The sequence below is a fragment of the Cervus canadensis genome, chromosome 7 (assembly GCF_019320065.1).
Source record: "Cervus canadensis isolate Bull #8, Minnesota chromosome 7, ASM1932006v1, whole genome shotgun sequence".
NCBI lineage: Eukaryota > Metazoa > Chordata > Mammalia > Artiodactyla > Cervidae > Cervus > Cervus canadensis.
The window spans coordinates 75,837,010-75,863,280 of NC_057392.1; the positions used below are offsets into that span (position 1 = coordinate 75,837,010).

The window sequence follows — 26,271 nt, forward strand, 5'->3', positions numbered from 1 at the left end:
GAAAGAGTTGACATGGAATGACATCAGAAAAATCTAGGTTAAAATTCTGATGCCAGCTCCTACTAGTGGTAAAATATGTATATAGCCAAGTTTCTGATCTTTAAGAGCCTTACTGTCCTCATCTGAAAATGCAATTAGTAATATTTAACTCATATATTTGTTGAAATAAAGTAAAACAAGTTATGTAAGCTGTCAATTATAATGACTGACACAAGACAGTATTAATAACAAATGACAGTTCTTATATTTGCATATTTGAATTCTTAAGCATTATGTTTTAAAAACAAAAAATAGACTTATCCACAATTACATGCCTACTGGTTAGTCCATGACAAGCCCCATAGTGAGAGATTTAAAAATGAAAGTGATCTTTTGTGGGAGATAAAGAATATAACTGCATTGAGAAGTGAGGCAAAATGGTTCATAAAAAAAAAATTTTTACGTGTTTTTTCATTTGCCCAAAAAGCTAAGTCAGGGAAGATAAGGTTGAAAGATGCATATACATCCTTGAGAGTTCACACAGTTTCAGCTGACAGATGTGTTTTTCTATAAAGTATAGTGATGAATGTTCGTTATATTTTATTTTCTCTGTCTCAAGCAGAAAATTTGTGACTTCTTATAACACTTGACTGCCTGCAGGGTCCCCAGTTAGGAAATTATCAAAGCTGAGATCTGTATGATTTACATGGATGTTGGGGCGTAGGGGTTGGAAGGACATACATATCACATTCATTCATTGATAAAACTAGTCTTTTAATCTTCAGTTTTACCTACAGAATAATTAGTTTCCTACTTAATTTTTTACACTCCTTTATAACTATATGTGAAGACGGAAATGGCAACCAACTCCAGAACTCTTGCCTGGAAAATCCCACAGACAGACCGGCCTGGCAGCCCACAGCCCATGGGGTGGTAAAAGTGAGTAGGACGCAGCTGAGGGACTAAACAACAATAACATAGCCACATGCGTGACACAGATTGAAGGTAGCAATTTCAACATTTCTTTAAAGCGACATATATATATATATATATTTAAATCAAAATCAGCATGAGAAAAATGTAGATTCCATAAAGGAGAATAAAACCTTAAAAGTTCTGGTGGTGTTTAAAAAGAAAATGAAAACAAACAAACGATTAAAAAAAAAGAAAAAGAAAAACCCTGTGTATTTTCTGTTCAATTTCAGCATCTGCTCTGTAGCTTTCTTTATCTTCACTCTAGATGAGTGCCTGCAATCGTAAAACCCGACTCCGGTAATACTTTTGTAAATGAATCACTATAGCATTCATACAATTAGCCTCTGAACAGATGTCAGAAAGTGAAGATTGGCTGCTTCCAGATCAAGTTGCCGCTGCCAACTCTCGCGAGCTTTGTCAGTAACTGTTGATTGTAATGTCAGTGCCGTCCAATTTACAGGCTGGAGCGGCAGCTGCATCCTGCATTTCCCTGAAGTGTTATATGATTTCCACTCCTTGCAAACTTTATCATCTTTGTTGCAGTGAGTCGGGTAAGTTGCTCTGAATTTACGCCTTCCTGTAGAGATGGAAGTTACCCTGAAGCTCATTCTGTAGGAGGAATGTGATCCCTTCACGTGTTTACTGTGCCCCGTTGGTGCTCTGTGGGAGGCAGTCACTGGAAATGGGACAGATGAAGGGAGCAGCCACATGCATCAAATCTGCTGAGTATTCAGGGAACACAGACTGAGTCCTTTTAACTGTTAAGGAAACAATGAATTTGTTCAACTTGGTATAAAGGACCGTAGCACTTAATGGGATCACTGTATTGTATGTTCCTAATGCACCCTCTAAGGGAAAACATTTTATGCTGTTTTACCCTTAAATGCTCTGTTTGGTGAATGTCTCCTTAAAAGAGTAACAAAAGTGTTTCTTGACCAATCTTACTCTCTTTATTTATTTTTTTCTTTTTTTAAAGTGGTTTGAAATGAATAGTTCTCTTATTGTCTGGTTTTACAGAGTACTTAACATTTTGCCATCTGAAACTTTACCAAAATAAATTTGCAAAGGAAAGGTCTAAGTTTGTTCTGTGTAAAAGGAAAGATCTATTTCTTGATTTGATTTACAAACTTTTGCCTAGTTTGCCCTGTTTATTCTCTTTTTTAAATATGTGTATTTATAGAAAAGTATTTTACATATGCTGTTATTTTTATTATTACAGAAATAATAGCAAATACTTTCTGCTCATCCTATAATTTTGTAAATCTACCTTTATTTTGATAGCAATTCTTGTTTAACCAGAGGATTAAGCATTGAGTTTTTATAAAACCATATGAATGATTAAAAGTGAACTGAAATGTGAACAAAATTATTTCACTATTTATGATTTCTATTAGTAATTTTAAAAAAAAATTGTTATCCCTTCCAACTTTTTATGACTACATTGCATAATAATAAACTCGGTTAGGAGTTACTGTTACTAGTCTGTATAATGCCTTCCATAATATATCTCATAGCTATGATAAATGTAATTATATGTCATTTATGTGGTTATTAAGGATAAGCATGAGGTTTTAAAGAATGATTTTTACTTTAAATGACAACCTTTAGAATTCTGTGTGTTTGAAATAGAGTGGTCTTTTGGATGCAAATTAAATTTCTAATTGAATTTGCAAAGTTCTCTTTTGTTCTCCCAGACATTATTGTCCTTAGTTTTTTAATTATAAGAAAACATTTGGTGAAACTCCAACTAAAAATCTTAATATATTTATTTGAAACAAAAATTTGTCATATATAGTGGAACTATACATAACTTTGTTCTGTAATTTCCAAGTCTCCTGTAAATGTGTTAGCATATTTTCAGGATTTAAAAAAATAAAAAAGAAAGCTAAAAAAAGAAAGTATAGGGATATACTCCATATTTCAGCTTTTAAAATATAAGCAAATGACGTCTTATTTACAAATTTAATTTCTGGTTTGATTTATTTCTTGGTAACAATGAATAATGCATGCTTAAATTATATGTTGTCTTCATTTTAATGCTTTCATGCCAAAATCTGCTCATTCTTATCAAAATTGAACTGTTCCAAATGGAAAATTATAAATGAATAGATGTCAACCTAAGAACAGATTGAACTTTGCAAGAAGACCCAAGATATCTAATATTAAATATTCAAATTATTCACACAATAAAAATTTGTGAATTTTTTTCCTAATTGAGGAAAGTTATAGATCTGTGTTTCATACCTAACATAGTGTCTTCTATCTATACATCCTTTTAGTGTCTATTGGGTATCTGAAGGATTGCTGAAAGACACTGGTATAGTTTATAAACAGACTTCTTCAATTCCCTGCTTCACTTAGCCTACAACAAAACAAGCTTTTTAGGTTTGATATAAAGGCTCAGTTGTTTTAATTGGACTATCTGCATTTTAGTGGCCCTTGTTCTAGATCATATTATCTAGATGGTTCTTTTCCTACCATTTTAACAGTCTTTATTTTTATATAGAAGTATGCATAATACTAAAACTTTTTTAAAAAGACAAGAAGACTGCATTCAGCGAAAACTATTAACAGGTTTTGCTTGACCATCCTTTAATAAGTCCTTGACTGCCCAATTATTTTGAAAATTTGGTTGATATCCAATTATGAAAATATATGGCAAATAAACAGCTTTTTATATCAATAATTTTATTATACCCATATCTTATAGCATAGCATATTTTTACAACTAGTCAAGGAATTTTGATACTACTTTCAAAATTGAATTAAAAATGCAAAAAGAAGAAAATACATTTTTACATTTTTAATTTTGAAAGTTTTTTTTTTTTTTTTTAAGTTTAGAATAATTTCCCCAAATTGCCAGTAGATTTTGATATTCTGGAGCATTTGATAAACTTGGAACACTGTAGTATTCATTATTTTCCAGGTTTATCTCCCTCCCCACTCCCATCAATTTTCTTTTGCAATTCCAAACAAAACTTCTGCCTTTAATCAAGTATTAAATATTATTACAATAAATTAGTTGATCTAAACTGAGTATTTCTAAATTGCCCTTGGTATGAAAATTTACCCCATTCTTTGTGATAAACATGTTATGTGTTCTCAGAATTTAAATTGTTTAATGTGCCAGTAGTCAATTTGCCACAGAATTTAGAGGATGAAATAAATGAAATTTTATTGAATACTTTAATTATTAATAAACAGAGATACAGAGCAATAACATTTGTTTAATCTCCTTTGTCTACCTTTTGATTGCTTAATCATGTGATAATGTATATTAAAAACATAAGCATCTCTTAATGGTAAAACTGCAGTGCAACATGTTAGACTAGAGAATACTACATTATGAAAAAAAAATTATTCTTACTTAAATAAAGTACTGCAGTGGCTCAGCAGTAAAGAATCCTCCTGCAATGCAGGAGCCACAGGAGACCCAGAGTTCAATCCCTGGGTTGGGAAGATCCCCTGGAGGAGGGCATGGCAACCCACTCTAGTATTCTTGCCTGGAGAACCCTATGGACTGAGGAGCCTGGTAGGCTACAGTCCATAGGGTCACAAAGAGTTGGACATGACTGAAGTGACTTAGCATGCACGCAAATAAATATAAACATATTAGTTTACACTAATAATGAGTGTGCAAATAGAAGCATATTTTCATGTTAAAACCTAGATTTAATAATATAGTATTTAAAATGTACTCCATCAGGTTAACACCAAGGTGAATTAGAATTATATTGCCATTCTTGCTATAAACACAGGCTTATATGATTGAATGTTACTAATTACATTATTTACAATTGCAAGGTGTAAGTACTTATACTAATACCAAGGTGATGACTCATAGATATCACTGTTGTAAAAGAAAGATTATTCATATAAATCATATTATATAACATTAAGTTCTACTTAGCACAAAATATAAATAAAAGCATACAAGTACTTATATAAATAAATTAAGTGACATGGAATGTTATTACAACCTTTTAGATGCTATAGCAGCCTTTCATAATACACGTAGTGAAAATAATTATATTTATTAATTACATACAAAAATAAAATATGTTGATAGTAATTTTATATTCTCTATGGAATAAAATTAAAAACCAATAGAATGAAAGTTTGAAAACTGTCAGAAACCAAAAATTATCAGGATCTGTTATATGGTTTATATAAAATGAAACAAAAAGAATACAATTTTTATTAGACTCAGGAGAGATTGATTGAACTAGGCCAAATGCCTACCTCCAATTATTTAGAAGAAATGTCTTAGGATTTATCAGAAGGGGGAAAAATAAAACTGTAGTATGTGGTAGCAGTATCTCTAAAACTCCTAACTCTCTGAAATATAAAATTTTATTAGTGTCAAGTCTGCTACCGATGCTGCTATTTAGTCACTAAGTTGTGTCCAACTCTTTGTGACCCAATGGACTGTAGCCTCCCAGGTTCTTCTCTCCATGGGATTTCACAGGTGAGAATACTGGAGTAGGTTACCATTTCCTTCTACGAGGGATCTTCCTGACCCAGGGATCGAACCAGGGCTCCTGAATTGGCAGGCAAATTCTTTACCACAGAGCCATCAGGGAAGCCTCAAGTGTCAAGTTTACAGGAATCTTTATCTTACCATGCTGCTGCTGCTAAGTCGCTTCAGTCGTGTCCGACTCTGTGCGACCCATAGACGGCAGCCCACCAGGCTCCCCCGTCCCTGGGATTCTCCAGGCAAGAACACTGGAGTGGGTTGCCATTTCCTTCTCCAATGCGTGAAAGTGAAAAGTGAAAGTGAAGTTGCTCAGTCATGTCCGACTCTTAGCGACCCCATGGACTGTAGCCTATCAGGTTCCTCTGTCCATGGGATTTTCCACGCAAGAGTATATTACCATGACATTATATTTATTATTTTTAGAAAAAAATTATATTTAATTTGACTATAATATCTAAATTTCATAATAGTATATATATATAGTGTTAAAATATTATATACTTCAATAGTATATTTTATTGGTAATAACACAGTCATTAATTTCAAAATTGAGAGCATAAAAAATCTCATGGCTTTTTTATAGCAATCATTATGTATAAATGTATATGTGTATATGTGCATAAACATGCAGATATAAATAGAATTAGATAAATAGAATTAGATAAATATATATAAGTGTAGACATAGCCATAATCATAGACAAAGAAACAGAGATAGAGGTAGAAATGGATATACATCTATAAGTACTGTACACTGAACAAAATAGTGTACACAATGGATTAGTGGGGATCAAAAATTACCTGTTGGTTACTGGCTGTCCTGTGAGCAATGGTGAATGAGGCTCATTAACTGTGAGGATCATAGATCTAAGACAGTTATCTTAATAGGTAGTGCCTAAATCACTGCCTTCTAAGACAATCTAAAATTTAAGAAAAAGAATAAAAAATCTAATACAGATTCTCAGTGCTCACAGGATTAGTTTCTTGGACACATAGTTTGGATTTATTATTACACTCTCAAAACATAATGAAGAAAATATTTTGTACATGTGTGGAACTTTGCTATTGTTTTATGGATGAGAATCAGTGTTTGTATTTGACAATTTTAATCAGATTTTCTTTTTTTTCTCAGTTGTATAAGGATATTAGTTCTTTCAGATGATATCTGCATTACATTTTTCTATCTTTTGTCACTTAGAGTTTCAGAATGTGATTTAAATGTCTTTATTGAAAAGAAACTCAACTGTGCATTATGAATTTTTAATAAAACTTTGATTTCCCCAAATGTTCTTTTCATATTATTAAATAAATATTATTTCATGAAATGTCAAATAGTGATGATTTGGTAGGTATCAAAGATTACTTTTGCTTCCCCTGCTTATCCAGTAATTCCTCAATTTTAATCCTCTGATTTCACTGTCCACTACCAGAATATAAGCAAGTCTGACCATGCTAACACATTTAACCTCCCTAGTTGCATATGCTTTAATAAATTAACAGATTAAGACATGTGTTGAGTCATCTCTGAGTGTAAAATTTCTTCCAAATTGATTTCTTCATCCACACATTACATTATCAGTCAATCTCTTCATTGACAACATAATTTAGATAGAAAAACCCTTCATGGTTATTTGGTTCCAAAGGACTGGTATATATCTGGTCTTCTCTAATTTTTCTGATAGACCTTTATAATGATAGTAGATTTGTTTGTTTTCACAATTTGTAGGATAAATGGCAGCTACTGTGTTTTTTTGTTACTTAACATTTTATGAATTGCTTGTCCAAATTCTCTTCTGACCTTACACTATGCTTATGCTTGTACAGAGGAAAAAACCACTAAGGCAAAAAGGACCACAGATGGGACTGTGGAAATGGAAAAAGACAGTAATACAAGTCTGAAGATCCTTAGAGTTTCTTAACCTACTTCATAGTTCTGTCAAGAGCCAGTCAGCCATGATTAGAACTGTATATATTCTAGAGAATAAGTGAGCTTGCATTTCTTCCTCTAACCATGGTAGAAATTTAATCTACTATATCTATCATAAATAGACTGCCACTTAATGCCTGGTAATGTCATATATATATGTATACATACACACACACACACACACACACACACACACACACATACACACACACACACACTCGTGCCTTGGACAAATTTTCTCCTTAAAATACTAAATCTCTCTTTCTTACAGAGGTTTGTAAATGAATCTCTTCAAATTGAAATCATTTCTTTTCCATTTCACTCATTTCTTTCCTAAGTTGATAACTGAAATATGCCCATCCATTTTCTATTCTTTGTAGCAGTAACAGATAATTAGTTTTCATAATTTATAGAATTAATAAGAACTGCTAAATTTTAGTTAATTATCATCAATAAAATGTAGCATTAGATGCATGAAGCTGTTAAAACTTCCTACTTACCTCTCTTGCAGAAACCAATATGCAGAGCCGGAGTACAGTCATATATATCAGATTTATCTTGCAGTTCCTTCTGCTCTGGGTCCTCTTTGAGAAGTCACACGCTGAAGAAGATATCATAATTACCACCAAGAATGGAAAAGTCAGGGGGATGCGCTTGCCAGTACTTGGTGGCACAGTAACAGCCTTTCTTGGAATCCCGTATGCACAGCCACCTCTTGGTAGACTACGATTCAAAAAGCCACAATCCTTGACCAAGTGGCCTGATATTTGGAATGCCACAAAATATGCAAATTCTTGTTATCAGAACACAGATCAAAGTTTCCCAGGCTTCCTTGGATCAGAGATGTGGAACCCAAACACTGACCTCAGTGAAGACTGTTTATATCTGAATGTGTGGATTCCAACACCTAAACCAAAAAATGCTACTGTAATGATATGGATCTACGGTGGTAGTTTTCAGACTGGAACATCATCTTTGCATGTTTATGATGGCAAGTTTCTGGCACGGGTTGAAAGAGTTATTGTGGTTTCAATGAACTATAGAGTAGGTGCCCTTGGATTCTTAGCTTTACCAGGAAATCCTGAAGCACCAGGGAATGTGGGTCTATTTGATCAACAGTTAGCTCTTCAGTGGGTTCAAGAAAATATAGCAGCCTTTGGTGGAAATCCTAAAAGTGTAACTCTCTTTGGAGAAAGTGCAGGAGCAGCTTCAGTTAGCCTTCATTTACTTTCTCCTAAAAGCCACCCATTGTTTGCCAGAGCTATTCTGCAAAGTGGATCCTCTAATGCTCCTTGGGCAGTGACATCTCTTTATGAAGCTAGGAACAGAACATTGACTTTAGCTAAATTTATTGGTTGTTCTAGAGAAAATGACACTGAGATAATCAAATGTCTTCGACATAAAGATCCCCAGGAGATTCTTCTTCATGAAGTGTTTGTTGTCCCCTCTGGTACGCTCTTATCAGTAAATTTTGGTCCCACTGTGGATGGTGATTTTCTCACTGACATGCCAGACACACTACTCCAACTTGGACAGTTCAAAAAAACCCAGATCTTGGTGGGTGTTAATAAAGATGAAGGGACAGCATTTTTAGTATATGGTGCTCCTGGCTTCAGCAAAGATAACAACAGTATTATAACTAGAAAAGAATTTCAAGAAGGTTTAAAAATATTTTTTCCAGGAGTGAGTGAGCTTGGAAAGGAATCGATCCTTTTCCACTACATGGACTGGTTAGATGATCAGAGAGCTGAAAACTACCGTGAGGCCTTGGATGATGTTGTTGGGGATTATAATATCATATGTCCTGCTTTGGAGTTCACCAAAAAGTTCTCAGATATGGGAAACAATGCCTTTTTCTACTATTTCGAGCACCGATCCTCCAAACTCCCTTGGCCAGAATGGATGGGAGTGATGCATGGTTATGAGATCGAATTTGTCTTTGGTTTACCACTGGAAAGAAGAGTTAATTACACAAAAGCTGAGGAAATTTTTAGTAGATCCATTATGAAACGCTGGGCAAATTTTGCAAAATATGGGTAAGTGCCAATTTTTGTAATTACTCTTGTTTGTTTTGTTTTGCTTAGCTTTTCATGGTCCCCAGTGTAGACTTCATTCAAGGTACAGAAACATTTTGATTATTTATTCTCTTCACACCTTAGGCTGGTTTTGTTTTTCATTATGTAGTGCATTTCAGTTCCTTGCATCGGAGTGCTTAAAAGAAATAATCGAAGAACTTCTATGAAAAATATTTTCTGATTTCATTTCCAAAGCACCATAAAGTACTTTAACAATGTTCGCCAAAGTTTGTATGGAACTAGATGTCCACCTTGTGAAGAAGATATCCACTTTGTCAAGTATTTTTCAGCCTAAAAGTTCCCAGCATTTACAGGTTTAAGAAGGAGCAGGAATATCTCTGTTTTGCTCATGCTCTTCAGCAATGATACACTGTTATCTGATACACGAAGAAAGACATGCCATCACAGGAAAATCAAAGGGCAGGATGGTGTTAGGGTTGGCCCTCACATTACTCAGAATAGAGAACTTGCCATTTTATCAATGTTTTTTATTCCCTAATATGTTTTTTCAGAGGTTTTAGGTAACCTTTGTTGAGCAAGAGCTGCAAGGCTCATCTTGTTTAGCTAAGCTGTTTTCCACTTGAGTAGTCACAAAGGTGACATTACATAATAAGAGATGCTACAAAAGAACATATTTTCCCTCATATGTTATAAATATTCTGATGTTATGTCTTCAATAGTCAGAGAAAAAAAGCTCTTTTAATATCAATGTATTTTCTATTTTTTAATACTTCATGTATATAAAAAATAAGGATTTTGTAATAGTGTGTAACCTCAAATTGAATTTTATACACTGAAACAGTTTGTATCAGTGAGAATAACCAAAAAAATTAAAATTGGGGCATCTCTTTTTTTGAAAAATGCTTACAGAAACTCACAAACTGATTGATGCATTAATCCAATCTGTCATCCTATCTTTATAATCAAAAAGCATTTTGGGAATGATTTTCTTTCTGGTTTTCTTTTACATCCTCCATTTGGAATTCATTGTGTTGCTGCTTCATGTTATTGTAGGTATCTTTCTACAAAGTACCTGTATGATATAATTCCTCTCAAAAAGTTTTGACACTTATTCACTGTATATAAGGCTAAAACTCTTCCATCTGGCATTAAGATGCTTCTGTAACCTTGCTACAACCCATTCTCCCCAGTACCTATTTCCTTGGTAGAGGAGTTAGCTCATGAATTTCAAAGATTTCAAGTTTAACTACACCTTAGAGTCTGTTCTTGCAGTGTGCCCTGTTTAGAAAATTTACCTCTCTCCTTTTTAATGACACAAGTCCTCGTATTTCGTTAAGTTTTGGCTCATTACATGTTTCATACAGAGTATCTTTAATTCTAAGAGTTGTAATTGTTTCAGACCTGTTTTACACTCTCAGAGAAACCATTGACAGTCATGTATCTAATGATATCTTTCATTGTATTCTGAGCCTCCTAAACTAGACTAAGAACTAACTTCTTGAAAGAGAAGTTATGGTTTTATTGGACACTCACTGAAGTACTGAGATTGGTATATGTCCCACTTAACAAATATTTGGATTCAGTAAGAACAAGTGAAACTTTTTTTAAAGATATGTAGGCTATTATCTGTAGCTGTACAATATATCACACCTTCTCAACATCAACCTAAATTTCTGCTTAACAAGGAACATCTTATTTCTAGAGCTGCTTTAGAATGATGTATATTTCATTCTGTTCTCTCCCTCTAGGCTTTAATCCACATTAAATCACTTGAATATGTTTTTAATTCTGTCTGACAATTCTAGAGATTATAAATAATTTAAGGGGACTATTAAGGGAATTTAAGGGAAACATCAATATTTCTTCAAATTATTGATGCTTATAATTTTTAAAAGGCTTATATCTTGCATGTTTAAATCATCAAGAAATGTATATTTTCTTATTTCACAATGGAGAACACTGAGAACCAGATGAAGTAATGGTCATATTTATGGCAAAATGGTCATATTTAAGGTCAAAGAAGAGAATATTTGATACTTAATGGAATAAAAGATTGTTTAATCCTAATTTTCTTCTATGATTAGCATGTTTTAATAGGAAATAAATGAATGTTGACAGATTTTTATTATAATAGTAAATTCACATGAACAAGATTAAAACCATAAAGATTAAAGTAAACTTTTTTAATGTAGTTCAGCCATAGATACCATTCAGCAAGATACCATTTCAACCAGTGAGTTTCTTTATAGTCCATGCTTGCACAGTTGGACAGAGATAATAATATGTCACATGCATTGAGATTTGACTTGATGGCAAACATAATGTTAATCTCCTGGTGTGCACTCTATTTTTTCAAAGTATACCTATGTAATAAATATAGAAGCTTAGAATGATTAAATAAACTCCATGGTAACAAAGTTGGTTTAAGTGTCAGGTTTGGAAATCCACTCACATTCATTTGCCCACAAACATGATGTTTGATGCTCTCTTCCCAGGGTGATGCTCCCCCTTGGTTTGCCTCCACTCCCCATACCAAGGACATTTAACAATATCTGGAGTTATTTTTGAGTATCACTGCTGGAACTGGGGGGGAGGGGAGGCTACTAGCTATATAGAGGCCAGGGATGCTGCCAAACTTCTTACAATGCTCAGGATAGTCCCCCAGCAACAAATTATTCATTCTAAATGCCAGTAATGCCTAGATTGGGACACTGCAGATTTTTACTCCCATATAACCCCAAAATCACACATAAAGAAAGTAAAAAGTAGAAGTAAGGGTTGTAATTATCATTCAGGAAAGTGAATTTTCAAGTACATGGTTCATAAAATGTTTTAATGCCTTTTTCTCCTTAAATAATGTTTAGTGTATGTTATATTTCTTATTAGGACTAAGTTCAAAATAATTTTGAACTTTTCTTTGTGATATTTTATTTTCCCAATGGGTTGTTTAGTAGTCTTTTATTTAACTTCCAGCTATTTGGATAATTTCTAGATAGTTTGTTGTGGCTTTCTAATTTAATTCAGTTCTAGTTAGAAATTCTACTCAAGATTTTCCCGTTTGAAATATATTGAGGATTATTTTATGACCCAGAATATGATTCATATGGGTGATTATTGTATTGTATTCTTGAAAAGAATGTGTGTTCTTACTTGGTATGATATGTTCTGTAAAGTAATTAGTCCATGGTTTCTCAGGTCTTTAATATTTTTGTCTACTTATTTTAAATACTGAGAGAAGGGTATTAACATCTTTCACTATAATTGTGATTCTGTTTATTTCTCAACTTAACTCTACTAATTTTCCTTTTACTATTTTAAATTTATACTATTAATTCTGTATACATTTAGGATTATGTATTCCTGATTAGTTGACTTTTATCATTTTGAAATGTCTCCATCCTGAAATTGACTTTGCCTAATATTAAAAGAGATACATCAAGTTTCTCATGCTCTGGTTGCACAATATATTTTGTTCCATCCTCTTACTGTAACTCATCTAATTTAAAAAAAAAAAAAAAGCTTTCTTAGATTTAGCATGATTAACCCATTTGGCATTTAGTATAATTATCAATGTGTTTTGTTTACATCTACCATCTTGCTATTTTTAATCCATCCTTCTTATTGCTCCTTTGCAGCTCTTTGTTCTTTAATCTAATGTTTATTCTATTGTATTTTTTTACGGATGTTTAGTTTGTCTTTTATTTTTTCCCTAGTGTTTGTTTTCACACTAAAATTGTTTTACTTATAACTATGTACTTAGAGTTAATACTGACCCACTTTGCTGACATTTCCCACTTTCTAAACAATTCATGCTTCCTATTTTCCATTTCACTCTTAACTGCTTCACAACTATAAGAAATTAACAATAAAGTTCCATGTATTCTCCTCATTTTTTATATTGTCCTATGTTTATGCAATGTATAATATAAAATATCTCTTAAAATTGTATTTGTTTTTTACAATCAAGTTATATTAATATAAATTCATAAAATAAAAAACATAGTCTTTTATGTTTACCTGTATATTTAGTGGGCTTTCCCTGGTGGCTCAGATGGTAAAGAATCTACCTGCAATTTAGGAGACCTGTATTCTATCACTGGGTTGGGAAGATCTGGAGAATGAAATGGCAGTCCACTTCAGTGTTCTTGACTCTTCCTATGGATTCTAATTGTCATCTGGAATTGTCTTCCTTTGTGCTAAAAAACATCCTTTAGAATTTCTCACTGGTAGTTTGAATAGTTACAAATTCTCTCAGCATTATTTTAAATCTGAAGATACCTTTATTTTCCTTCAATTGAATGATTTTTTTAAAGATATATTTCTGGTTTAATCTTTTTTTCTTTTTCTTTCATCAGTTTAAAGATATGTTCCATTGTCTTCTTATCTCTTCAGTTCTGATGTAAAGTGAACCTTTATTTGTATGATTGTCCTCTCTATACAATGTAAAAATTTTTTTCCTCTGGTTGACTTCAAACTTTTCTGTTTATCTTTGGTTTCAATTGTTTATCCATGGTATTTCCAAGAATGATTTGTCTAGGGATTTTTGTCTTGTTTTGTTTTTGTCTGATGTTTGCTAAGCTTTTTCTCAGTAATTTTTAATATCACATTTGAGAAAATTTGTGTCAGTATTCCATCAAATATTATTTCTGTCCATTCTCACTCTCATCTCCTTCTAGAACTCCAATTATACATGCACTAGACTGTTAAATTTTGTCCCGCAGGTCACTAAGCTTCTGTTGCCTTTTCTTCAGATTTGCAAATTGGATACATTTTAAAATTTTCTCTACAAGCTCAATGACTCTTTTTCTATCATCTCCAATCTGTGATTGAAGTTAACCAATGAATTTTTTATTTCACTTATTTTAGTTTTCAGATTGAATTTTTTCAGTAAGTTTCACTACTTTGCTGAGTTCCTCCCTGTTTTCTTTTTAAAAATACTATTCTTTAAGTTCCTGAACATATTTAAAATAGCTGCTGTAAGTTGCTCATTCAATATCTGGTTGATGGGTTCATGTACTGTTTTCCTATTTCTTTGCATGTCTAGAAATTTTCACATTTATAATAGACTTTGTGGATGATACAGCAGAAATTCTATATTATTTTAGCCTTCTCTGAAGAATATATGCTTCCACTGAATGATGATTGTTTGTTTTTAATTTTACCAGACAGTTCAATTAAGGGATGTGTATATACTTCAATTTGTCTGAAGTATGTATAGACTTGGTTTTATATTTTGAGTGAATCCATGAAAGGTCCAAAATATTTTGTAGACTCTTTAAGTTGGCAGAACTTAAACTAATGTCTGTTTTCACTGAGGATGTTACAGTTACTTGTTTTGTGTGTATTAAGAGTGGAGATAGTGCTTCCCTTGTGGTGCAGTGGTAAAGAAAACGCCTGCCAATGCAGGACATGGGAGAGACATAAGTTCAATCTTCCTGGGTCGGGAAGATCCCCTGGAATAAGAAATGGCAACACATTTCAGTATTGTTGCCTGGAGAATCCCATGGACAGAGAAGCCTGGCAGGCTACAGTCCATGGGGTCGCAAAGAGCCGGACAAGACTGAGTACACACACACACCATGGTAGAGATAGACTGGGTCTCCTGACTCTGAAGTTATGGCCTTCCACTCAGCTGGCCTGCATATTAATGAGATGAAAGCAAAGTGTTGACAACATTATATTAGTTATTCACCCCCAGCTGTCCCATCTCTTCTGCTGTCAGCCATGCAGTATCTTCTCTCTATTCCCAGCCTCTCATGTTCTCGCTTTGAATATATTCAGCCCAGGCCTCAGCCAAAGATGTGCAGGGAGACCTGTCCCACAGATTCTAGCTACTTCAATACCCCAGAATTCTTATTTCTGTTTTTTAGCCACAGTGAAGCTACTGTACTCTGCTTAGGTTCAAGCTCCCTGCATCTTGGATAGCCAATTATCTTCATGTGAGTAGCCACAGTAAATATGGCCTCACCTTGAAATTCCTCGTCTCTCAAATAACATAGACTTGTGTTGCCTGTTAACCAGTTCCTGAAACTCATCATTTTATTGTTTTGTTTTTTGCTTTTGGTCCGGTATATACTTGTTTATGGTGGGACAGTTAATCCAATTTCAATTATTCCATCATGGATGACAATGAAAGCCGAACCCCATTTTTATTTTAAGAGAATCTTAACCTTTATGTATTTCTTTCAGTTCCATGAGATTCATTTTTTCAGTTACTTTAAAAACACTTGTCAATTTCCAAGATGTAGGTTAAAAAAAAAAAACTTGTAAAATTTGATTTCTTTGCAAAAATAAAGGAAACATTATCCTGTGAGAGCACTAAATAGTATTTGAATTTGCTGTCTTTAGTTGCATGGTTTGAAATTCCTTATAAAATATATACAATATAATTTAAGCCTTATCTAATTGGAATTACTACCTATATGCATTTTGCTTGCTTTTGCTTTTCCCTCAATCCCATTTCTAAAAATGAATTTAAATCTAGATCCAAATAGCAGGCATGTCCACATGTGCATCACACCCAGTATCCTATAATAGATATTAAAATATCAATATAACATATATATATCCATCAGTTATTCATCTGGTCACTACCTTGATGACCAATAGATTAGATTAACCAGCACTTAATGATGTATCTTCAGCACTACCTCAGTGATACAGGAAATTAGTGAAATCAAACTTGATTTGTCAAACAGACCAGAACAGCTAAAAGAGGAAAACAAGCCAAAATACAATTAGTAGTATAACGTCAGATAGAGGATCGTTATTCTTGGACCCCTCCAATTGCCTCCTGCTGCTGCAGAGCATCATTTGTTTACTGTGTTCTCGCTGGGTGCTATATTCAGAATTCCTCCAGGGCACAGCCTCAAGTAGAGCTATTCACAGTGCAGTTACATAGCCTTCTCCATCATGAGTGATAGCCCTGTGTGTCCAGTGTTAATCTTCCTAGGGATCCTTTGTATATAATCTCAGTCAAGTTACTTAACATCCCTTACCGTGTTTTCCTATCTGAAAAAATGAGGCTATAAATATACCTCCCTTATTGACATGTTGAAATAAACCTTATCATTGACAGGAAACTGCATTCCTCTATTTCATTAAAAAAATTCTGTTTTTCCCCTACCAAACATAAACTACTTCAATCTATTCTTATCTAAGTTTAAACTTGGCTTCCTCCCCAAAATGTACAATTGTTTAACTTCCTGGCTCAGCATTAATCAAGTTTTCAAACAAACAAAGGTAAACTACAAATATGAGGCAATTAACTTTCTTCTGTTTCTTTGGTGAGAATTCGTTTATTCAGGATCCTCTAAATTGGTTAATGTCTCCTAATACTTTTTTTTTTTTTGCCAGAAATAAATGGTATGACACAAATACTTTTTGTACTATTTTGATATCATGAAACCAAGTTACTTAGCAAAGTATTTTTAGTAATCGCACAGCAGTATACCTGCTGATATCCTCATGTGTCTTATTTATTTAGTATTCATTCCCTTGGAGTGTGAGGAACAACTTTTTACATAGGAACAAAAATATATTACTAAACTTTCAGTCCCCTGGTTTACTGATCTGTATAAAATAAATAAGAACAGTTCATGACATTTGTCCTGGAAAGTAGGTGAGATTAAATGAATGCTGAGTCATAATTTCTTAGTGCACAAGATTATTTTGAATAATTGTTGGAATTTAAATTAGGCTTGCTTCTGTGTACTAAATTATAATTACAACCATCAGAAATTTACAGATTTGCCAGATTTATAAAATAATAAACTTTATAGCTATATTCCAGATATATATAAGATGGGTATTACACATGTACTTCCATAACTTCATTATACTAGTAGGAATATACTTATTTTCTAATACTTATGTAAACTTGATTTAATAATATTTAGTGTTTAATATTGGAGAAGGAAATGGCAACCCACTCCAGTATTCTTGCCTGGAGAATCCCAGGGACAGAGGAGCCTGGTGGGCTGCTGTCTATGGGGTCGCACAGAGTCAGACACGACTGATGCGACTTAGCAGTAGTGTTTAATAGGTATATTTCTCTTGTATTTACGTGTATATGACACAAGAAATAAAATGATTGAAATAGCATTTCAATTCCAGTTATTTTTCAAACAAATCTGTTTTCTTTGTATGTTTTCTTTTTCATCTCCTGGAATCATTTTATATTTTTAAAAAGTAATAGAAAAACTGAAGAAAAGCTAAAAAGAAAATGTTAGCGGAGAACTGGTGCCCCTTTATTCTAACTCTCTGTATAGGTACTTAGCATGTACCTGTTCTCATTTGATAGAATTCATATCCTGTCACCTAGAAATTAATTTTAAAATTACACCTGAGTTTATTTTTATTATATTTTTCAACTTGAAATAAATATTCTAGGACTTAATTACAATATACCTCTTAAGAGATTTCTTAAATATACTAAAAAAGGGTAGCAGTTGAAGAGAGTTTTAAAGTGGACAGTACGATTAAACTGACAAGGTATGAAATATATGTATGCTATTATTAGAATGAAAATTTGCTGAAATGATGACACTATCTAACAGTTTCTGATGAGAAGAGTGTGGTCCATAGAAGAATAGTGAATTGGAGCTAATAGGTGACAGAACAAAGATTAACTATGACTCAAGACTATTAACTTTCATTTCCTTCTATTATCCATTCACCAGACTGCCTTCACCATGAATTATTGAAAGCAGTCATTAAATATGCTTACGAAATGCATTTGGTTACAAACTTATAATTTTAACATGTTAGCATGCTGATACTAGCCTGGAAAATGTTACAGAGGTAAGGACAGAGAAGAAACTAAAATTAGACATCATGACATACAGAGACAAGTTTAAGTTTGTGAAAGACTCATCTGACCATCTCGTTCAGTTATTATCAGGCTTGTAATTAAAGTTTTTGACAGATAATAGTTCATGTGGTTTCCAGAGTGAAAGAAAAAGTCCTTGCCCTCCGATTCTATAATTATTTGTGGTGTCTTATCGTAATTAACTTAACTGAAACATTTTGATGACTTTACAAAGAGGTCAGGGTTCAGATCCTCTGGGATTTATTTTATTGTTATCATGAATGCATCAATGTTGTATCACTTCAAATACTTTCCTCTCCCTTAGGAATTAGTTGAGGATTTAGTTGGGAATAAAACAATAAATGTTGTCTGCAATATTCCTAAAAATACCTTAGTTAAACAAATATATATGTAGGTGAAATATATATACATATATATATATGCATTAGGTGAAGGTCGCTCAATCCTGTCTGATTCTTTGTGACTCCATTGACTATAGAGTCCATGGACTACAGAGTCTATGGAATTCTCCAGGCCAGAATACTGGAGTGAGTAGCCTTTCCCTTCTCTAGGGGATCGTCCCAACCCAGGGATCGAACCCTGGTCTCCCAAACTGCAGGTGGCTTCTTTACCAGCTGAGCCACAAGGGAAGCCCATTTTTGCCTTTTCTATTTGAAAAGGAAGAATTATATTACATGACAACTTAAAATGTACGTAAGGTGACTTGCAAACCGTTTCAAAGTGCAGTCATATTTTACCATCAGTGACAGTGGAATGAAAAGGAGAAACCAGATTCCCCAAAGAGCTACTACATCTACAAAAATGTTTGACTGAGTGTTTTGAAGTACTGTGGTATTAAGGGAGCTCATTAAAACATGGAAAATCATATTTATATTATAGGATCAATTTACTTAGAAATAGATTAATGTGATTTGTTCTCTGAGTTAGCCCAAAATTTTTATTTGGAAAAATTATAACATTCAGTCTGCCTGTAAATCTTAAATTCAATCTGAAATTAGAATTAATCATTTTTTAAAAATCAAAGTCATATATCAGGAAAGTACATATAAATGCAGTACTTCAAAGGATGTGACAGATACAAAATAACTTCAAAAAAACCCAAAATATGGCTTTAAATATTTTGCTGTTTAAAATACTATATTTTTCTGACTGTTCCAAAATCAGAAATTATTAAAATGTGTTTGGTTAGATTGATAAGTTCCAAGAAATTATTCTTGCTGCAATTTTTCTCCCAAGTCAATAACATTCAAGATCAGAGTTAACAAGCATAACTCCACTCTCTTAAATTTTCTGTGTGTTAATATCTCTCTTGGACACCTTCACATTAGCATGATAAATACTATTAACCTGATGGGATAGTCTGTAGAATGTTTTATACATGAAATGTTAATATTAACTTTTCCACAGACCTCTGTTATGTAAAAGCAATTGAATCTTTATCTTATGCAAATTAAATTTAATTACTTTTGATGTATCATTCTTTATGGACTGATACATAATAATGTCTGTCTTATGACTAGATTTAAAAATATTAGTTATAAATTATATTTTACCTGATAAACCATTATAAAACAATAATCCAATTATATCAAAAGTGTTAGAATTTCATATTTTTCTTAAAAACCATAATGCCAAACATGCTTTTGCTGGTATGATATTTGTGGAAATAGGGAAAATTACACATTTTATGAAACTCCTTATAATAAAAGTTTACATCTTTTATAGATCTACTAATCACAAGTTACTATTGTTTGTTTAGATGGGTCATTATGTTGATTGGTTTATTCATTCTTCCACTTAGTCATTCAACAAATATTAACATATCTGAAAGCTTATATGAATCAAGTATTACTTAGGTGATATGAATACAGTAGTCATCAAAACATACACAAGGAAAGAAAGAAAGGAAAAGCAAAACATTGGAGGGAAAAAATAAAACATCTCAGAGAAAGTTTATACCTTCAGGGGCCATACAATTTAATAGAAGGAAAAAGACAACTAACAAATACATAATAAAATTTTATAGTGACCAGAGTTCTGAAAAAATATTGAACATAATTAGGGACCTAGAGCCTGAAGTGAGTGGAATGTGATATTTATAGGAATGCCAAGAAAAGTCTCTCACAAAGTTATATTAGAGTAAAATGACAGAGTTAATCATGTGGATTTCCAGGAGAAAAATGTGATGTCAGTATCTTGGGAATAAGTTTTCTCCAGAGAAAAAGCAGCAAAGACATGCCCTGAGACTGAAATATTTAGGATGTTGCAGGTCCCAGGTGGCACAGTAATGAATCTGCTGGCCCAATGCAGGAGATGCCAGAGACCCAGGTTCAGTCTCTGGGTTGGGAAGATCCCCTAGAGCAGGAAATGGCAACCCACTCCATATTCTTCCTAGTAAATTCTACAGACAAAGGAGCCTGGCGGGCTTCATGGGGTCACAAAGAGTGACACACACATGTGCTAACATAGGAGAAGCCGGAAAGCAAGTGAAGGTAAGTGGCGAAAGGCAAAGTCTGAGAAGTAGAGAGGGTCAAACATATAAGATTTGGAGCTTAGATGGGTTTTCTGGAATCTACTCTGAACGAAATGATAAGCCATGGGACATTTGGGGCAATTGAGTGGCATAATTTGACTCAAACTTCATAAGAGTCTCTCTGACTAGTAGGTAAATAAGGGTGAAGTGGGGAGAGGAGCTAGGAGACTCCTATTATAACAATCCAGGTGATGTCTTGAATTAAGTATAACTGGAAAGGACTTTCAGGACATATTTTGAAAGAAGATCTGATAGGATTTGCTGACTGGATGTGCATATGAGAGAACAAGTGGAGAAGAGGATGAACCAAGGTTTTTGACCTGAGTCATCAGAAGAACAGAGGTGCTGTTTTGTGGGATAGGGATGACTGTGTAGGATAGTGGTTGAGATTGTGTGATCAAAAGTGCTGATTTAAACATTTTAAATTTAAGATGCCTATTCTGTAGACACCTGGAGCCAAAAAAAAAAAAAAGCTATTCTGACACTGAAGTCTGAAATTCAAGGGAGCTGTAGAAGTTAGAGATCTAAACTTTGTATATAATAACATGAAAATGGTATTTAGAGCCACAGAATTATATCATTTATGGAGGCAGCTATCTGAGCTCATCAGAGATTTGGAGGGAAAGAGTAACCAGCAGAGGGAATGAGTAGCCAGTGAGTCAGATGGATAACTAGGAGAACAAGATATCTCCCAAGACCAATAAAGAAAGAATTTCAAGGAGGGTGTAGATATCTGCATCAAATATAGTATACATATAAGGGATATGAAACTGTATACATAGGTTTGTGGGTTTGGAATTATGGAGGTTACTGGTGAGTGACAAAGATACCTGATGTTTTGATGAAAACATAGAAACTAAAATCTTAGTGGAAAGCCAAAAAACAATGAGAGGAAAATGATTAGAAATTGCAACTCGAATCATCTTTTTTAAGAGCTTTACTCTTAAGGGGAATTGAATCTGGGGATATGAAAATAAGAGAGAACAGGAGGGTTTTTGATTGTTTTTGCTTTTTTGTGATAGATATTGTAACATCTTTGTGTGCTGATGGCAATGGTATAGTGATTAATGTGACTAATTTTGTTTTATGTCACCGTCATAACCATCTGCCTAATTTTACTCTTTTATTTATTTTCTTTTGAGAAAACAATGCAGTTAAATACAACGTGCATCCTTTGGTTAGAAATCAGGCTGTCGGTAACTTGGATTTTGCAGAACACAAATTAAGGGACTCAAGAGATGGGAGGCAAATGGAAAATTAAACCACAACCTAAATATTCCGAACATCCAGAAAAAGGCTGTCATGAAACACTTCTTTGATATTTATTCCACAGAAAAGATTGTATTTCATTCTTTTAGAACCTATGGATTTGTAATGTGCCCTAAGTTCTGGAAGAATTATTTCTTCATCTTTTAAGATGAGAGACAAATCAAAAGCAGCAGATTTCTGAGAGCTAAGGCAGGAAGCAAGCAACTTTACAACAAAACTAAGAGGTCACAGACTAAGTCAGGCCAACAGCTGTTGGGGTGGGGAGCCTATAACCTCTGGTACGTAAATGCCTGTAAGTAGTGACAAAATATTAGCCTTTAGGCAAAAAAAAAAAAAAATTGTGTAATGCTTTCATTAATGTGTCCTTTAACATTCAGGGAAGAATTATACAATATCTATTAGGAAAATTTCTTTGTTAAAATTAATGTGGTTACAATAAAAATGACTGAGCCCTTAAGGAATATGCCTCACACATGACCTATACATAATAATCATTTAGCCTACTGTTGTCATCTGGATGTTCTTAAGAAGATACTGACCAAGTAGTATTTGGATTAACAAATTTAAGTCTATTGTAATATTCATGTTAATAACATTAGTTAAAAATGTATTAATTGCTAATGATAAGGACAGAGAGAAGGGACAAAGTAAGTGATTAAATAGTTAATACCACTAGACTATGGTAAATAGAAAATATATGGGCGACCCCTGAAAGTTAATGATTACTTAAGAAAGTGGGTTTACTCAACCACAAAACCGAGCAGGCATGCTTAGCAACAAACCATTCAACAGAAGCATGAGACATGGCCCCAAACAGTAAAACAAGGTGGCGTGAGACCCACATTCTGCCCAGTGAACTCAGGTCAGCTCAGTTCAGTCACTCAGTCGTGTCCAACGCTTTGAGAACACGAGATGTGCAGCACGCAAGGCCTCCCTGTCCGTCACCAACCACCGGAGTTTAAGCAAACTCATGTCCATTGAGTCGGTGATGCCATCCAACCATCTCTGTCATCCCCTTCTCCTCCCACATTCAATCTTTCCCAGCATCAGGGTCTTTTCAAATGAGTCAGTTCTTTGCACCAGATGGCCAAAGTATTGGAGTTTCAGCTTCAGCATCAGTCCTTCCAATGAATATTCAGGACTGATCTCCTTTAGGATGGACTGGTTGGATCTCCTTGCAGTCCAAGGGACTCTCAAGAGTCTTCTCCAACACCACAGTTCAAAAGTATCAATTCTATGGCACTCAGCTTTCTTTATAGTCCAACTCTCACATCCATATATGACTACTGGAAAAACCGTATCTTTGATTAGACAGACCTTTGTTGGCAAAGTAATGTCTCTGCTTTTCAATATGCTGCCTAGGTTGGTCATAACTTTTCTTCCAAGGAGCAAATGTCTTTTAATTTCATGGCTGCAGTCATCATCTGCAGTGATTTTGGAGCCCAAAAAATAAAGTCTGACGCTGTTTCCACTGTCTCCCCATCTATTTCTCATGAGGTGATGAGACCAGATGCCATGATCTTAGTTTTCTGAATGTTGAGCTTTAAGCCAACTTTTTCACTCTCCTCTTTCACTTTCATCAAGAGGCTTTTAAGTTCCTCTTCACTTTCTGCCATAAGGGTGGTGTCATCTGCATATCTGAGGTTATTGATATTTCTCCCAGCAATCTTGATTCCAGCTTGTGCTCCTTCCAGGCCAGTGTTTCTCATGATGTACTCTGCATATAAGTTAAATAAGCAGCATGACAACATACAGCCTTGACGTACTCCTTTCCCTATTTGGAACCAGTCTGTTGTTCCATGTCCAGTTCTAACTGTTGCTTCTTGACCTGCATACACATTTCTCCAGAGGCAGGTGAAGTGGTCTGTTATTCCCATCTCTTGAAGAATTTTCCACAGTTTGTTGTGATTCACACAGTCAAAGTCTTTGGCATAGTCAGAAAGCAGAAGTAGATGTTTTTCTGGAACTCTCTTGTTTTTTTGTTGATCCAACAGATTTTGGCAATTTGAGCTCTGGTTCTCCTGCCATATCTAAATCCAGTTTGAACATCTGGAAGTTCATGGTTCATATATTGTTGAAGCCTGACTTGGAAAATTTTGAGCATTACTTCACTAGCATGTGAGATGAGGGCAATTATGTAGTAGTTTGAGCATTCTTTGGCATTGCCTTTCTTTGGGATTGGAATGAAAACTGAACTTTTCCAGTCCTGTGGCCACTGCTGAGTTTTCCAAATTTGCTGGCATGTTGAGTGAAGCACTTTCACAGAATCATATTTTAGGATTTGAAATAGTTCAACTGGAATTCCATCACCTCCACTAGCTTTGTTTGTAGTGATGCTTCCTAAGGCCCACTTGACTTCACACTCCATGATGTCTGGCTCTAGGTGAGTGATCACACCATCGTGGTTATCTGGGTCGTGAAGATCTTTTTTGTATAGGTCTTCTGTGTATTTTTGCCACCTCTTCTTCATATCTTCTGCTTCTGTTAGGTCCATACCGTTTCTGTCCTTTATTGTGTCCATCTTTGCATTAAATGTTCCCTTGATATCTCTAATTTTCTTGAATAGATCTCTAGTCTTTCCCTTTCTATTGTCTTCTTCTAGTTCTCTGCATTGATCACTGAGGAAGGCTTTCTTATCTCTCCTTGATATTTTTTGGAACTTTGCATTCAAATGCATTTGGAACTTTCCTTTTCTCCTTTGCCTTTTGCTTCTCTTCTTTTCTTAGCTATTTGTAAGGCCTTGTCAGACAACCATTTTTTCTTTTTGTGTTTCTTTTTCTTGGGGATGGTCTCAATCCCTGCCTCCTGTACAATGTCACAAACCTGTGTCCATAGTTCTTCAGGCACTCTCTCTATGAAATCTAATCCCTTGAATCTATTTCTCACTTCCACTGTATAATCATAAGGGATTTGATTTAGGTCATACTTGAATGGTCTAGTGGTTTCCCCTACTTTCTTCTATTTTTCTCTGAATTTGGCAGTAAGGAGTTCATGATCTGAGCCATAGTCAGCTCGCAGTCTTGTTTTTGCTAACTGTGTAGCGTTTCTCCATCTTTGGCTGCAAAGAATATAATCAATCTGATTTCGGTGTTGAGCATCTTGTGATGTCCATGTGTAGTGTCTTCTATTGTTTTGTTGGAAGAGGGTGTTTGCTATGACCAGTGCATTCTCTTGTCAGAACTCTATTAGCCTCTGCTTTATTCTGTACTCCAAGGCCAAATTTGCCTGTTACTCCAGGTATCTCTTGGCTTCCTACTTCTGCATTCCAGTCCCCTATAATGAAAAGGACATCTTTTTTGGGTGTTAGTTCTAAAAGGTCTTGTTGGTCTTCATAGAACCATTCAACTTCAGAGTCTTCACCATAACTTTTTGGGGCATAGACTTGGATTGCTGTGTTATTGAATGGTTTGCCTTGGAAATGAATGGCGATCATTTTGTTGTTTTTGAGATTGCATCCAAGTACTGCATTTTGGACTGTTTTATTTACTATGATGGCTACTCCATTTCTTCTAAGGGATTCTTGCCCACAGTAGTAGATATAATGGTCATTTAGTTAAATTCACCCATTTAAGTCCATTTTAGTTTGCTGATTCCTAAAATGACCTCAGTGAACTCAGTAAGTTAATAATCCCTAAAACACATTAAAAAAACATAATCTATAAACTTAGCTTGACCACACAGAAACAGGAAAACTCCCCAGCTCATCCTGTAGGAGTAACTGATGATGGAAACATCACATCTACTTAAGACAGACAAATAAGTTCTTTTCCTCCCACCTTACTTTTCCATTGATTTAAAAACTTTTTCCTCTAAGTTCTGTAGTATGGCATTTCTAGCCCACTTACTTATAAGCCTCACAAACATCCTATTCTAATAAATCACTTCTTACCTATCACTTTGCTCTTACTGAATTCTCTGCCTTGAGACATAAAGGACTGCGGTGCTGGAGCTGTCCAGAACCCCGGAAATGACACCAAATTGTTTCACTGACACATGTCTGTTCTCTGCATGGGACTTCACTTTCATTAGGACAGACAGCTTTTCTAAGAATGTATGGTCATCATCAACAGGTGGTGACAAGGATACTGAGAGTATTTAAAGAAATTAAGCTGCTCAAAATTCCATAGGTATTAGTGAAAACCAGAGCTCTAGTTTGAGCCCTGTGGTCTGATGGAAGAACCCAGGTCCATCTTTCCCACACTTTGCTTCTTTTGTATTAGAATATTTATGGATCAGTGGGAAAAGG

At 34.3% G+C, this 26,271-nt stretch overlaps 1 protein-coding gene across 1 annotated transcript in view; it reads left to right on the forward strand.

Moving 5' to 3' along the window:
* The first annotated feature begins 1,356 nt into the window (after positions 1 to 1,356).
* BCHE (butyrylcholinesterase) overlaps positions 1,357 to 26,271 on the forward strand; it is a 70,144-nt gene continuing 45,229 nt past the window's right edge. Inside the window, exons 1-2 of the mRNA XM_043473819.1 lie at positions 1,357 to 1,505; positions 7,869 to 9,393. Coding sequence (XP_043329754.1) covers positions 1,391 to 1,505; positions 7,869 to 9,393 — 1,640 coding nt within the window. The 5' untranslated portion in view covers positions 1,357 to 1,390. The remainder of the gene's footprint in view (positions 1,506 to 7,868; positions 9,394 to 26,271) is intronic.